Source organism: Sciurus vulgaris (genome assembly GCF_902686455.1).
Source record: "Sciurus vulgaris genome assembly, chromosome: 6".
Lineage (NCBI taxonomy): Eukaryota > Metazoa > Chordata > Mammalia > Rodentia > Sciuridae > Sciurus > Sciurus vulgaris.
Genome location: NC_136466.1, coordinates 91,903,236 through 91,918,561, shown reverse-complemented (window position 1 = coordinate 91,918,561; position 15,326 = coordinate 91,903,236). Strand labels below are relative to the sequence as shown.

Sequence of the window (15,326 nt, the reverse complement as noted above, 5' to 3'; positions counted from 1 at the left end):
ATAGGCAATCTACTTTCTAGCGCAGTTTTTGTTTTTGTGGTGCTGGTGATCAAACCCAGGGTCTCACACATGCTAAGCAGTCAGTACCACTGAACCACTCCCCTTCACCATTAGTGCAGTTTTTAATCAAAAAAGAATCCTTCTAATATATAATAAAGGGACATAAACACAAGGTGTGAGACATTCAAAGTTTTTCTTAGATTTCATGTAAAAATAATCATTTACCTTTTTAGGACTCCATGCTTCATAAAACACTTTTATCTTTCTATTTAAGATGGCAGGGGCAGGTGATTCCCCCATTTTACAGATAAGGGAACTGAAGCTTGGAAAGCAAAGATGTCATAATTAATTGAAAAGAGTTCTCAGCATTGTAATCCATGTCTCATGAGTGAAAGGGGCTTCTTTTAGGTTACTGTCAAAAAGCCATCAAGTCACACATGATATTTTTTTACTACATTGTTTTAGATATTTAAACTTGGCTCTTCCCAAAAACTAATCTTGAATTATAATCAAATTGTGCGAGAAAGGAATCATATTAGTATTATAAAAACAATGTTCTTTGTGATATCTCCAAAACCAAGTAAGAATTACTTTGTGAAATCCAGAGGCTATTTTTCTTTACAAATATTTTACAAGACAAACTTGTACCTTTCTAAAAAGGCACATATGTTATAAATTATAGAAAGAGAGAGAATCACCATCCTTTCTCCATCTGAGCTTAAAAGAGATTTGTTGACATATTCTAAGGCCAGCATAGACAAAACAGCACAGGAAAGAGGAGGCGGTCAGCAGGACTAGGGTTTGGCTTTGTTTAAACTAATTCCACATGCCCCGTGAACCATTAGCTGTTTTTTATTTCCTGCTCTAAAGATCTGTAGTGAAAATAATATGGGATAGGGAAAAGCTGCGCTTATTTTTTTTCCCCAACAAGATGCTGTGTTAGCAAATAGAACATATGAGCCACCTTCAGCAAACCAAGGTCTTTAATAATCCATTTTTCAAACACTACTGGTATTTCCTTTCCAAACAAAGATGGACTGTGACTGGAATCAATTTCATCATTTGTATGGTTGCAATTGCCAAGTTTCTGGAAATAATCGCCATTTAAATACTGGATAATATTTTTTATATGAAGCCAACAACAGTTTTATTGCTATTTAATTTCCATGATTTGTTTGCCTGTTGTAAGTTTTCAGTGTTCTCAGAACATGACGTTTGTGGATAGGGAGAAGTCTTAAGAACAAATCAGGGAAAAAAGCAATGTTGAAGTTGTGTTAATGGCCCGACTTGAATCCACCAAACAAGGGAAATGAACATTAGGAAAAAATTTGCTCCACCATTTTGGGCTTTTCACCCTCAGTTTTCCTATAAAAGGCATAACAATAATAATAACATCACCTACCATTTTCAGACTTTAGCATAATGTAGAAAATCAAGAACAGGACTGAGAACTCGATTGTCCTCCTTAAGGGTTCTTCAGCGAAATGCAACAAAACAAAGGTAATGTCAGTAATAAGGGACTTAGCAAATCTGGAGGGAAGTAGGCCATCTTTCTGTATTGATGCCATGTGTAGCAAAAACCTGAATAACAACTTTGTGCTCTACAGGATACTACTGATATATAGAGCAGGCCTATCCTCTTGACTCTTTCCTTACTGCAGACTAAATCACTAAATCAGGCTCATTCTGAGGTCAACATAGAAGAAAACACCAAAGGCCCTCTCTTTATAATTATAGCATTGTTGAGAACTTATATGCATGATGGTCTGTCAGTGAATTTGGGGGTTGGTCAGCAGTAGAGTGGAAAAGGGCAAGATAAAGATGGTTATCAACTTGAAAGAGTTTCAAAGTTTCACACTGTGGCTAGCTATTACGTTAATAGGATAAAATAAGTCCTTTAGAAATGATAGTTTACTTATCTGCATTTAAAATTCCTGTATGTAAAATAAAAGTAGAATGGACATGAATTGAAGGTATAATGTACGTTCCTAATCAGCTATATGGATGATGTGAACCTAAATCCTGATGTGTTTTACAAAGTATATGACCATGTATAGATTACTTAACCTTTCAGATACTCAGTCTCCCCATTAGTAAGATAGAGACAATGTCTAGTAGTACTGACAAATTGTGTGCAACTGATGCATTCATGGATATTCACCAGGAATGGTCATGCACACCTACCTATAATCCTGACTATCGGGAGGCTGAGGCAGGAGGATTGCAAGTTCAAGGTCAGTCTAGACAACTTAGTGAAACCTTGTCTCAAAAATTAAAAAGCGTTGAGGATGTAACTCAGTGGTAGAGCACTTGCCTATCATGTTGCAAGGTCCTGGGTTCAATCCCAGACCACACACACAAAACACACACACACACACACACACACACACACACACACATTTGTTTCCTTCCACCAATTGTCTTTCTTCCCAAAAGGTAGTATTTTCCTGTTTTGAATTCTTTTCCCATTTTTCTAAAATTTATATTGAGAATCCTGCTTATCAGATAATTCATTTTATTACATCCTCTACCCATTTGAGCAATATTCTGTTTAGCTAAACCTCTTAATAAATATTTATTGAATAAAAGAATATCAATTAATATCAGACACTATTATAGGCTCTGGGAATGGTAGGCTCCAGGAAACAGTGATATGCAAGACAGCACCAAACAAACACATAAATAAACAACAAGAAAAACAGTAGAAAGTAAAAAGTGCAGTGAGCCGCTGAACAAAGAAACATGTTCTGGAGAGGGACCCAGTGGTCAGGGAGGGCTGCTCCAAGGATGAACTCTGTAGTTGAAAAGTAGGTGTTTTTGGTCAGGAAAGCAATAACTCTTCTAAATCTTTCAAATGAGATTTAATGCAGAGAAGTGGTTATATGGATGATGGAAAAAATTGAGAATCAAATAGAGTGTGGCAGACTTTGGCAATGTAGGAAGCCATTGTCAGAAGGAGATTATGCTACTGGAGTCTAGATACTAGACCACATGGCCTGACCATGTGACAGAAGCCAAGCCATGGAGGGCTTAGCAATATTTAAGACTATGGAGGGATCTCTCTTTTGGGGAGGTGAATCACAGACTCAGCCACTTAGACAATACTAGAAAATGCCCCCAGAGACCAAGAGAAATAACAGGGACCTAGGGGAATTGTCCTGGTTTTTCTCCTTCTTCCCTCTTTCTAATCTTCTTTTACTGATTTGAGGATGAAGAGAAAAAGAGCAAGCTTGAGAAAAGGTGGATGAAGAGTTGCTATTTGGGCAAAGAAAAAGTGTGAGGTGCCTGTTGGATACCCAGGAGGTGATAGCATTAGGTTGAAGGATGTATGAGTCAGGTAGGAGATACAGATTTGAAAGTCCTTGGTATTCAGAAGGTCCTTAATGTTGAAATAGGAGTCACTCAGGTAAGGAATATGGACAGAGAGTGCCAAAACAGCCCTGGGGCCCAGCAAAACTTAACTATTGAGCAGATAGGTAGGAACTAGCAGAGGAGAAGACTGAAGTAGGAGGAAAATTAGAAGGCACTATGGAAGTCAAAGAAAGGATTTTTTAAAGTTGTAGATGGGCACATATCTTTATTTATTTTCATGTGGTGCTGAGGATCAAACCCAGGGCCTCACACATGCAAGGCAAGTGCTTTTACCACTAAGCTACAACCCCAGCCCAAAAGAAAGTATTTCAAGGAGGAAAGGATAACCTCCCAAACTAAGAGTTTAATAAAGACAACATAAAAATGCCAATGGATTTGGCAAATGTATTATGTGACCTTAAGGAGCAATTTCAGCTCAGTGGAGGGGATGGAAGCTTTGGATGGATTTAGCAGAGTGTAATTGCAAAGTGGACACACTCACAGAAGACACCCATCAAAAAATTTTGCTGTGAAAGGTTGCTAAAACATGAGGAGAGAGCTGGAGTACATGTGTGTGAAATCAAGAGGCTTTTTTAAAAGATAAATACTAGAGCCTTATAACTCTAATTAGAATTTGTAGCTTAATAAAATTCCTAGGTGATTCATATGCACATTAAAATTTGCAAAGAGTTATCCTAGAGTATATTTACTTGTTTTTGAATGACCCAGCAGTACAGAGGAGAATGGATGTTACAGAAAATGAGGACTAACTTCAGCTGCCGTTTGCGAAGGAATGAGAAAGAGGAAGAGGCAGGGATACCTCTTCCCCAGTGACCAAAGGAAAGGGAAAAGAGTGGTGAAGATCAAGGAGGTCCCAGCTTTGGTGTTAGGAAGATGCAACGACCTGTGAGTTCTATTGCTTCTGTTTTTCTCAGTGATACAGGAGGCAAAATCAGTAGCCAAAAATGAGCAGGACAAAGGCTGCTGGAGACCGCAGGTGTGAAGCTGTTCATTGGGGAATACTATTTTCCCTCTCAGGGCTGTTCCAGGCCCTGTAGGGTGATTTATATAAGTACTACACTGCCATATTTGCTATTGATTTTGCATTTCAGGCCCTTCCACTGCCTTAATAATATTAAGAGTTTTATCTATCTTTCCTATCTAGTCTTTTATTTAACTCTCTTTTATAAAGCTATTGTATCATTGAAAACTCTAAATCAATGTCTTATTCAATAGCAAGTGATTGCTCCTCAATTGAAAAAGAAGTCCCTTCTTATGGATGAAGACTACCTGCCTCTCCAGGCCCTGCCCTGCCTCAGCAGAATGATGATTCAGCCTGTGCCAGGAGCAAAACCTAGCAGTTGTCACAAAAGCACAGAAAATATGCTTTTTTCCCTCCTCACCAGTTCTTGCGTTTTACTGCTGGATTTTTTTTTTTTTTTTTCAGTACTAGGGATTGAACCCAGGGTTACTCTAACTTTGGGCTACATTCCCAATCCTTTTTGTTTTTATTTTGAGACAGGGTCTCACTAAGTTGTCCAAGCTGGCCTTGAGCTAGGGATCCTTCTGCTTCAGCCTCATGACTCACTGGAATTACAGGCATGCACCACAATACTTGGCCTGGCTCTTGATTTCTAGAACCAAACAGTTCTTTGATAAATAACTGGATTAACAATCTAGAATTTGGCCACATCACTGATGATTTTAAATTTTGTTCCATTTTGCTGGCATGGTAGCAGAAAATTGCTATTGCCACCTGAATGATATTGCCTATCTGGGAATTTATTTGCTGCTATTCTGAAGGGTCTTTATTGACTTCTGGAACCATTCACACACTGCTGATCATAACAAATGGGAAAAGGGATACCATGGACCCACTATAAGCTGTTCTAGGTTTAGTAAAGCATGTTATCCTTGCCCTGGTTCTTCAAATAAATATCACTCAACTTACATGTACTGAGTGGAACTTTTACTCCAGTCTTATTTATGCAGGAGATTCTGGCATCAAAGGATAAATTGTTTTCTGTGCATCTAGAAAGAGTTGGTGACAGAGAAGGCAATATACAGGTGTGGAAGCAAACCAAATTTTAAAGTCATGCCTTATAAAGAGCATAGCTCATAAAAGTCCTCGTGGCAAACGTAACTCACACTCCTCTCATCCTGTGACACCCATCTTCCCTACTAATACCCCACTCCCAGATGTTCGGAAGGAAATGTGAAATAGGTATATCACATTTGGTAGCCTCTATTTGTTTAAAAAAATCAAACACTGAGTTCTGGTTCACAATTAAATGTTAGCAACTCTAGCCAGAGAAACACACATACACAACACAAAAATGGCAGGGGACTTAATCAATATAAATCAAGTACCAGTATTAAAGATAGGAAACCTAGCCAGGCATGGTGGCACCCACCTGTAATCCCAAGCTGCTCAGGAGACTGAGGCAAGAGGATCTCAAGTTCAAGCCAGCCTCAGCAACGGTGAGGCACTAAGCAACTCCATGAGACCCTATCTCTAAATAGAATACAAAATAGGGCTGGGAATATAGCTCAGTGTTTGAGTGCCCCCAAGTTCAAACCCCAGTACCCCCTCCAAAAAAAAGAAAATTAGAAAATCTTCAATAGGAAGTCATTGGGAATACTGCCACTGCAAGAGGGGGTGATTCTAGTTCCAGTTCTTTTCTTGGAGTCTATATTCTAGGACAACAAAAAAAATATTTTCAGTATGATTTCTTGTAGAGCTAAAGAAATCCCTGTATACTTGGAACAATTTAAGATTGTTTTGAGTCTAATATGGTAGATTAATCCCAAATATGTAAAACATTTAGCCAATGTCTGATTTATAATAAGTTCCAAAAATGTTCCTTATTACCATTTTATTACTATTAATTATTGCTGTTACTATAATTATCATTAAGTACTGGAAAATAGATGACAATAAATATTGACTTTTCCTACCTGATTTTTGATGTGTCAGATGAACACAAATGTTTAAATGCCTCTGTTTATGAATGCTTCCTGATTGTAAGCACTAAAGTTACAACAATCTGCTCTTCCTCAAACACACTGTGTAGAGTTGATAGAAATTATTTTGAACCTTCTGGTTTGTGTGACTTTTTGGCACATTTACCAGTATTATGAATTAGATATTTTATCTGAGCCAAACGGCTGCTATGCAGAAATACAAATAGAAGTAGCATTTTCCAGACAAACACATAGCTGGGGGAAACAAAGACAGCATTATAAATTAACATTTAGTTATTTATTATTCACTTTATTAATCTAAATGTCAAAATTGTCCTTCCAATTTTTGCATTTATTTTCCCTCCTTTCTGAGAAGTATTGAAATACTTTTCTTTAGCTAACAGGAATTTATTTATTTATTCTTTTAACTTCAAAAGATGATTGGTACAATTCAGCTAAGAACACAAAGTCACTAATAACAGGTAGAGTCATTCCTGTAAAGAGTCACCTTAGTGGCAAACATTGCATTAGTATAGGAGAGAGTGGCCATGCTTAAGAAACATGGTTTCTAAGAAATATAAAAGACAATATTATTACAAAACAGAAAGGATTTGACAACTGGCAGTATTGTTTAGTGCTGCTGATTGCTATTATTTTTTTCTGCCAGGATAAAATGTTCATCTGTCTGAAGTTTCTTTCTTTTTTTCCTTAGTTCCTTGTTGCCTTAGGAAATTTAACTGACTTTAGAAAATTATTAGGTCATGGAGGTGAAACCCTCACTGATGGGATTAATGTCCTTATAAGACATCACCGAGAGTCCCCCTCCTCATTCTGCCACATGAGGACATAGCAAAAGACAGTCATTCATGAGACAGGAAGTTACTTCTCAAGATGCTGTATCTATTGGCTTCTCAATCTTGAACTTTCCAGTCTCCAGAACTGTGAGAAATAAATTTCTGTTCTTAAGCAACCTACTCTATGGCATTCTGTTATAGAAGACTGAATGGACTAGAACATTAAAAAATTCATCAAGTCATCCAGGTTTGGTTTAAAATAGTATTTATGTATCAAAAATTTTATAAATATTGTTTAAAGTTTTTATAATTATAATTTTATCTATTCTAAATATGACAAATTTATTCTCATCTACTTTATTATTTAAGTAAGCTGGTTGTCTTAGTGTTAAAAGTTACTTGGAACACACATAGGAAAATCATTTTGTGAAATTTGTATTAAAATTTTTAATGCAATTAAATTCAAAGAACAAGAAAGAACAGAATTTTCTATTAAAAGTTCATAAGCTTTATCTTATTTGTAGGAATTATGAGTGACAAGGAACTTTTCAGATCTAGAAAGTGGGCATCAAAAGTTTTAGGCAAACATGCAAAACCCATAAGTTCTCCAGCGTTCTTAGGCATAGCAATATGATTGACAGATGATTTCCATTCTTTCCATTGGACAAATTATAGAGACCACAGAAGTGGGTGTGCATATATTTTTTATCAGCAAGTATAGGTGCTAATCATTGGTGTGGTAGGGTGGTCATAGATTCCCCAGATAGCACACCCTTGCCACGTCAATACAGTGGGATGATCCATAGCTTTTAAGAAACATGAGTAGGATATAGTTAAATATTCAGTTAGAAAATAAGCCCTCTTCCCAATTCTAAATCAAGTTTTAGTTCTTCATTCATACTCAAGCAACTCAATGATATATGTGGAAAGCAGAAAAAGAGAGCCATCCACATTATATGCCAGGTACTATGCTAAACCCTGCACTTGCCTTAGAAATGCACACCACAAACAACCCCACAAAGACTATTAGCCTCATTTTGCAGATGGAGAAATATCTTCAAAAGGTCACAGAGCATGTAAGGGGCTGAGTGAGGACCAAAAGCTATATATGTCTGTAGGCAAAAAACTTAGAAAAAACAAAAACCAGTTCTAGTGTTACAGAAAAGACCTCAGTGTTTATGTCACTGTTCAATCATATAACTCCAATCCTAGTTCTGTGATCTCAAGTGTTGAGTGATATTGTAATCAACATTTGAATTATTCTCCTATGTACTTCATTGCTCTAAACCTATGTATTTTCAATGTACTAAATGTACCAGCTATCACTTATATACTAATGAATGATAGTCTAAACAGCAGAAGGAACTGGGGGAGAGGAAGAGAATTGAGAAATAATAGAGAAAAACTTGAAAAGCTTTTCTGTGCATGTAAAAGTAATGTTTAGTAGAAGTTACAGAGCTATCTGTAAAACTGAACACTGTAAAAATATACTACTTAGTATTTTATAGCAAGAACAAGTGTGATTCAGTATTTCATTTTGTTTCCTAAGCAGCCACCTATAATAAGTTTTTAAAAATTTACATCAAAATCATCACTTATAATTTATTAATCTTGGTTATAACAAGACAGATATAGTTAATTTTAGCCAGCAGCCATTAATTGCATTCCTCCTAGCAAAAACTTTGCCTTTCTATTCGTTACTCTTGTTCAGCTTTAAATGGTACTAGAGATTTTTTTTTTCATGTATGTGTGTGTGTGGTGTTTATATTAAGATTCCTCCATTTCTCCCTCTCTGTGCTGCTGTAGCCAAGCCAGACAGCCTATTGAGAAGCAGCAAACCATCTGTTAATGGATTTGAAGTTCTGAATTATACTTGAGTGTGTAGAGGCACTCGTGCTTAGCCAGAAACATTCATTTGAATTAAGCTATAAATGCTGTATAAAAAGGAGCCATACATTTAATGCAGGTTCATGAATAAATTTAAGAGAGGGCAATTGCACTCTAAACTTTTATTGCTGCAAAACCCAGTATTTTTGGTGTTCTCTGATCATTTGGGGATTTTATAGCAGGGCTGAAGCTTTAAAACTTGAACTAGGGGGAGACAATGCCTATGTTAAACCTTTTGCTATAGAATTTCATTTCTGAATTGCTGCTAGAACAGAAGCTGTATGGATTGGTAGGAATCCCCCCACCATACACACTTTCTAATGCAAGAGATGTTTAAACCAGTCAGAAGGAAAACTCAATAAATAATTTTCTGGCATGGGGCCAGATCTCCTAGTTCATGCCCTTTGATTATTTCTTTAGTTGATATCTTGTCTTCTCTGGAATAATCTATTAATTTTTTATGGCAGGAGAAACAGCCCTGCATAGAGCTTGCATAAATAACCAAGTGGAGAAATTGATTCTTCTTCTTTCTTTGCCAGGAATAGACATCAATGTTAAAGGTAAGTTTTAAATCTTTGTGGTTTCATACAGTGTCTTAATATTTGTGATATTAAACAGTTTTATGTCATTAAGAAACATTAAGAAAAATCGCTTGAGTTAATTTACCTAAAATATATTTAAAATATTGCCGTTAGCAAAACCAAGAAATTCATTATAGCTAATGGTGTAGAAACATTTTTGGTGTTTATATTTTGTTTATATCTCAACACTAATATTTTTATATTGTTTTTAATTATTTAAATTTGTTTTTCTTCAAAAAAATGTACTTAAACTGGGTATTTTTAGCGAAGTTTGGGTTTTAATATGAAGTGCCTACAAAATTATACTGATGAGAGAAGTAGAACATTAGTAGTTTACTACCAAAAGTCCTACTTCTGCTGTTTTAAAACTTGCCTTGATTTCTAATTTAGACAATGCTGGCTGGACGCCTTTGCATGAAGCCTGTAACTATGGCAACACAGTGTGTGTCCAGGAAATTTTGCAACGTTGTCCAGAGGTAGATCTGCTCACTCAAGTGGACGGGGTGACTCCTTTGCATGATGCACTGTCAAACGGACATGTAGAAATTGGCAAGCTGCTACTACAGCATGGGGGTGAGTGCATTTATGCTAAATGGGTTTTGATAAATTATCCAGTTTTTTGAAGAATCCCTTGGAGGTAGATAGCATTTTATATTTAAAACCTGTAAGGAAAGAGATTTTCATTTCCTGTTAGTAAAAAAGTAAGGATAAAAAGTCTCCTAGAATGTAACCACCTTTTATTTGTAGCAATAAAAGCTTTTTCATATATATATGCATGTATATATTGTTAAGTCTAAAGGTTCATGTATGAGAGTGGATTTTTTAATTGAATATATTGGTTTTAGATATTAATCCTTTTACTTAACATATGAAACCCCTGTGAACTAGTCATCTCTGAAAGCTTATTAGTAAGTGAATGTAAACATTCACGTGATTACTTGAATTTTTTCAAGCTTTTTATATGTAACTGCTAACTCAGTATTATTTTTATGAGGCATATCTTTACAGACTGTGAAAAAGATATCCTAGAATCTTTTTCTTCATTCACATTTTGCAGTCAATTAAATTAAAGTAGGAGAATTTTCAAATGGTAATAACTGTTGTGCAGGGGTTTTATGAAGAAGGTTAACTTAAGCTTAATATTCAACTAAAGCTTTTTCTACTGATATTAAATCTTTGCTTTCAGCAGGCCCTTTCCTTTTTTTCAATAACATTCTTATATCCTGAACTGCATATTGCTAATTTACATCAAAATATTCAAACCGATTTGTTTTAAAAAGAAAAGCAAAAAAAAATTGATGAGCTTATAAAACAAAAACAAATTTATGTAAATTTCCCATTGCTTTTATTTGCTCTAATCTTAGAAATTAACATGATTTTATCCCATAATTAAAGCAGTTAATTCTGCATAAAAACAAAAAGCACATTATCTTTATGTCTTTTTTTCCCTTTTTGCTTTATATACATCTAAGAAAGGTTGTATAGCATGATAGCATAAGACATTTGGTTATTTATAGTCTTCTCCTGCCCCCTAAAGGCATTAGTGTGTCTGTTTTACTAACATCATTTCATAATCAATATATTTTGGTTCTTTTGCCTTCTTTTCTAGTATTATTTTTTACTAAACATAATATTCTGCTTCCTAAATGTTTTATTTTTCTATTCTATTCCTAAGCTAAATATTTTGTTTTTGTACTCAATTTGTATCTGACATTCATGCAAATAGTTGGTTTTGCTTCGTGTAGTTTTAATATGAGATATTATATTATTATATTAAGTCCATTTTCTTAGAGTTTAGCCTTCCACCAACCAATTTGAATTTTACTAGTGAAGAATAGTAAATGGATGAACTCCTTGACCTGGAAGAGGAAATCTGTTTGTTCTTAAATTTATCAGGGTCCTTTGGCAATTGTATAAGACTTATTTTGCCTCAGTTATATTTGGTTTAAACCTGTCACATGGTTTGACGTTATCATTATAGTAACTGTATTATCTGTCCATTTTGAGTAGCTCAATCATGAGAGCAATAATTTTAAGAACATATTTATTTCTCAGACTTTTGTTTTCTTTAGGTATTCATAATATTTTTCTTTCCTTTTTTTTTTTGAAAAGGAGTAAATGGATTTTTTTTATGTCAACTCAAGGAAAAAAATTAATTTTAATTTAGAATTCTTTTTTCCCATAAATTATACACTAATCCTATATCTTCAGTGGTTGATTTTTATATGAAATACATTTTATGTCTAGGTCATTATGTATGTCTGAACAGAGTTATCATTAAGAGTTTTAACAGGGGCTTGGGTTATAGCTCAGGGGTAGAGCACTTACCTCAGACACAAATGAAGCACTGGGTTCAATCTTCAGCACCGCATAGAATAAATAAGTAAAATAAAGATATTGTATCCATCTACAACTAAAAATTTTTTTAAAAAAGGGTTTTAATGGTTATAATTTCTTCTCTGTCTGATATATAATCTATATAATATGACTTTCTGAGATGTCTGCTAGTACTAAAACCTTTATATCCATTCTAACATCTTATTTATAACTAAGTGCATAAATAATTGTAAGATTTGGTTGACTAAGGTACTAATACTCCTGTATTTTTCTGTGTCACCAAATAATGTGTTCTTCTTGTTTTGCCCCACCACATTATCCTTTACTACCTAGGGCATAAACTATATCTTCAGTACTTCCTAAATATTGGGTAGATTTAGCTTAGATGGATAAGATCTGAGTTTGATACAGAATAATTAACACTTAATTTTTTGGAATCATTTGCCTAAACTGAAATTAAGCAAAACAAGGATAAAAGAAGTAAGGTTTTCTGGACTTTGTACTGCCAGAATTGTTGATCACCAGTGGAAAAGGGTACTACTTTTCCTTCTTGATGATATTATGTGACAACCTTAGGACTCTTACGGAATTTAAGAAAAAATGTATTATGTTAATTCCTTATGGAAACACCAAAATTCTTATTTTAAGATGGTAATAAAGTTTTCTAAAAGCCTTTTTCATTTATAGTCATATACTGTTTATTTAACTAATCCATATACTTTTAAACTCATGAGGTGGGCAATTCACAGAATTATGGTTTGTTGTTTTTTTTAATGCACCTTTATTAGGCAGTTAGTATATAGCCAGTTAATTATGCAAACATGAATTAGTGAAAACTATGATTGTAAACAGAATTCTGTATGCTTTGGAAAATCAAAGAAGAGAGAGAACAGCTGTTAAGTTGCCAAAATAAAAATATTTTACCCTTAACATTTTGCATTTTCTTTTTCACAGGTCCAGTGCTTTTACAGCAGAGAAACTCCAAGGGGGAATTGCCCTTGGATTATGTGATATCACCTCAAATCAAGGAAGAACTATTTGCTATTACAAAAATAGAAGACACAGTGGAGAACTTTCATGCACAAGCAGAGAAACATTTTTACCACCAGCAACTTGAATTTGGTTCATTTTTACTTAGTAGGATGTTGCTAAATTTTTGTTCGATTTTTGATTTATCTTCAGAGTTCTTCTTAGCTTTCAAAGGGTTAACTCATCTAAATGAGCTGCGTATGCCTTGTAAAAGTTATAAAGAAACCACCAGTTCTCATACTGACTGGTTATTGGATCTTTATGCTAGAAATATAAAGACATTGCAGAAGCTCCCAAATATTCTGAAGGAACTGCCCGAGAATTTGAAAGTGTGTCCTGGAGTCCATACAGAGGCCTTATTGGTGACATTGGAAATGATGTGTCGATCATTCACAGAGTTTTCATGATGATGCCAAAAAGTATGAGTCAATGTTCTAAACATGTTCAACTTGCTTTAGTCATTTATTACAGACTTCATGACTTACTGACAGATATTAATTTGATTTATTTATTGACAGACTTTGCAGCCTTGATAAATGTTAAAAGCACTTAAAAATCATCTTCAGAACTAAAGTCTGGACTTCTATCTTTTTGCAGTGTGTAGAATTTGACTCAGAAGTAAAAAAAAAAAGTTTTGTTTGGTATCAACTGTTTTCATTAATCTTTAATTTTTTTGTTCTGGAAGTGATATTATTTATCTACTCATTGTATATGTAAAAAATTTAATTTAAATATTTTTTCAAATCAAAATGTAATGTCCTCTATTCTAGGTATTCTAAGTCTTAGAATCATGGCAAGGATATTCATAGACATGTGTGTCTATTAGCTTGTAATTCCCTTTGAGTTGATGGACTAAAATAGACATTTTAGTTTTGTGTGCTTCCAAATAAACATCTTTAAAATTTAAAATAATTATTCTTACGATTTTTAAATATACATAGTCTGACAATTCCATCCCTTAATCTATTTTATTTTAGCAGTTCGTATACAAAGTGTATTAGTGCTCTATGTAACCAATATTCTGTAAGTAAAAACATTTTCCTGCATAATAGTTTTATTAAATATTAAGATTACAAGTGGCATTTAAGTAATAGATTTGAGACTACCTAAAATCTTAATGTACAGTATGAATTTACAGGGTAGTAATATTTCAATTTGCAGGTTTTTCCAGATAGTAATTTATAGTAAAACTAAAAGACAGGGTGTGGATAATAACCACTTGTGAAATTGGAATTGCCTCACTAGTGGAAATAAGTTACATTGTGTGATAAAGCTGGAAAAGAAACATTAAAACTTCCATTACGCTTTTATGTAACTAAAGTGATGATCTCAGAAATTAATCTACTGAAGAAGTATACATCAGTTTTATCTTGGAAGTTGATCTTTTAACAAGATACAAATGCTCAGTTCTTTACTGTAGAGTGTATAATCTAAATTGAAAACTGCTACATTAGTATGTCAGCTCTGAAAAAATGTTTTCTATAATTTTAAATACTGTTTTTTTTACATATACTGTAAGGAATATTAACAATTTCTATTTAGTCTTCAAGTATAACATCATACATATCTCTCTTTATTACTGAGTCTGCCAGAGCATCAGAGAATACATGACATCAGGGAAACTCTTTAAATTATGTTAAGGTAAATTCATAAGAAGTAACATGCTTCCCCAGATGATGACTATGAACATTTTGTTTCTCAGGTGTTGCCATTTTACCTCACTTGTGAAGGCACAAGGGATAATGTTTGCTTGGTAAATTACTATAAATTGAAGAACATACACCTTAATATCAGATACAGTTTCAAATCTTTTGTCTAGTTTGTTAATGACTAAATTATAAGAAAAATTCATTTCTGTGCTTAGATTTTCTTACATATCTAATGGAAATAACATCAAGCATCCTTGCCATGATAGAATTAAGGTAGTCTATCACTTTATATGGCACTTTAATTATTACTTCCTTTCTTGTTTTACCTCCTCTTTTGGTTATAATGAATCATTAAAGTAAAATGTAAGATGTAATTGCTTAAGTTAGCAGTAATTCTAAGGTAATTGAGTAATCAAAATCATGAGTTAGTATTTTGCACTGTTAGGAAAAAATAGTTTTCTAAAATAGATATTCATAAAGAAATAGTCATGTGGTTGAGATTATCATTAATATTTTATAACTAAATATTCTACCTGCCAATTTCTACAAACTGTGATGACATATTCAAATGCCATTGAAGTCTCTCTCATAAAGAAGATATTGCAGTTTCACACTTTGAATGTCCAGTGCAGCAAACACAGGTTACTATGTTTTGTGGCCTAATTAACAATACCAGGATATAAGTATGTATTTAAACTTTAATATTCATTCCTATTATGTATGGATATTGCATA

At 34.0% G+C, this 15,326-nt stretch overlaps 2 protein-coding genes across 2 annotated transcripts in view; one reads left to right on the top strand and one right to left on the bottom strand.

Annotated features, from left to right (window-relative positions):
• Positions 1-15,326, bottom strand: part of MCTP1 (multiple C2 and transmembrane domain containing 1) — a 564,948-nt gene that overhangs the window by 18,285 nt on the left and 531,337 nt on the right.
• On the top strand, positions 1,485-13,798 carry LOC306663451 (SMC5-SMC6 complex localization factor protein 1-like; the record flags this gene model as incomplete). The annotated part of the gene is made up of 4 exons (XM_079143792.1): positions 1,485-1,500; positions 9,464-9,556; positions 9,968-10,150; positions 12,869-13,798. The coding sequence occupies 4 exons, from the start codon at positions 1,485-1,487 to the stop codon at positions 13,348-13,350; spliced, it is 774 nt and encodes a 257-aa protein (XP_078999918.1). The 3' UTR covers positions 13,351-13,798.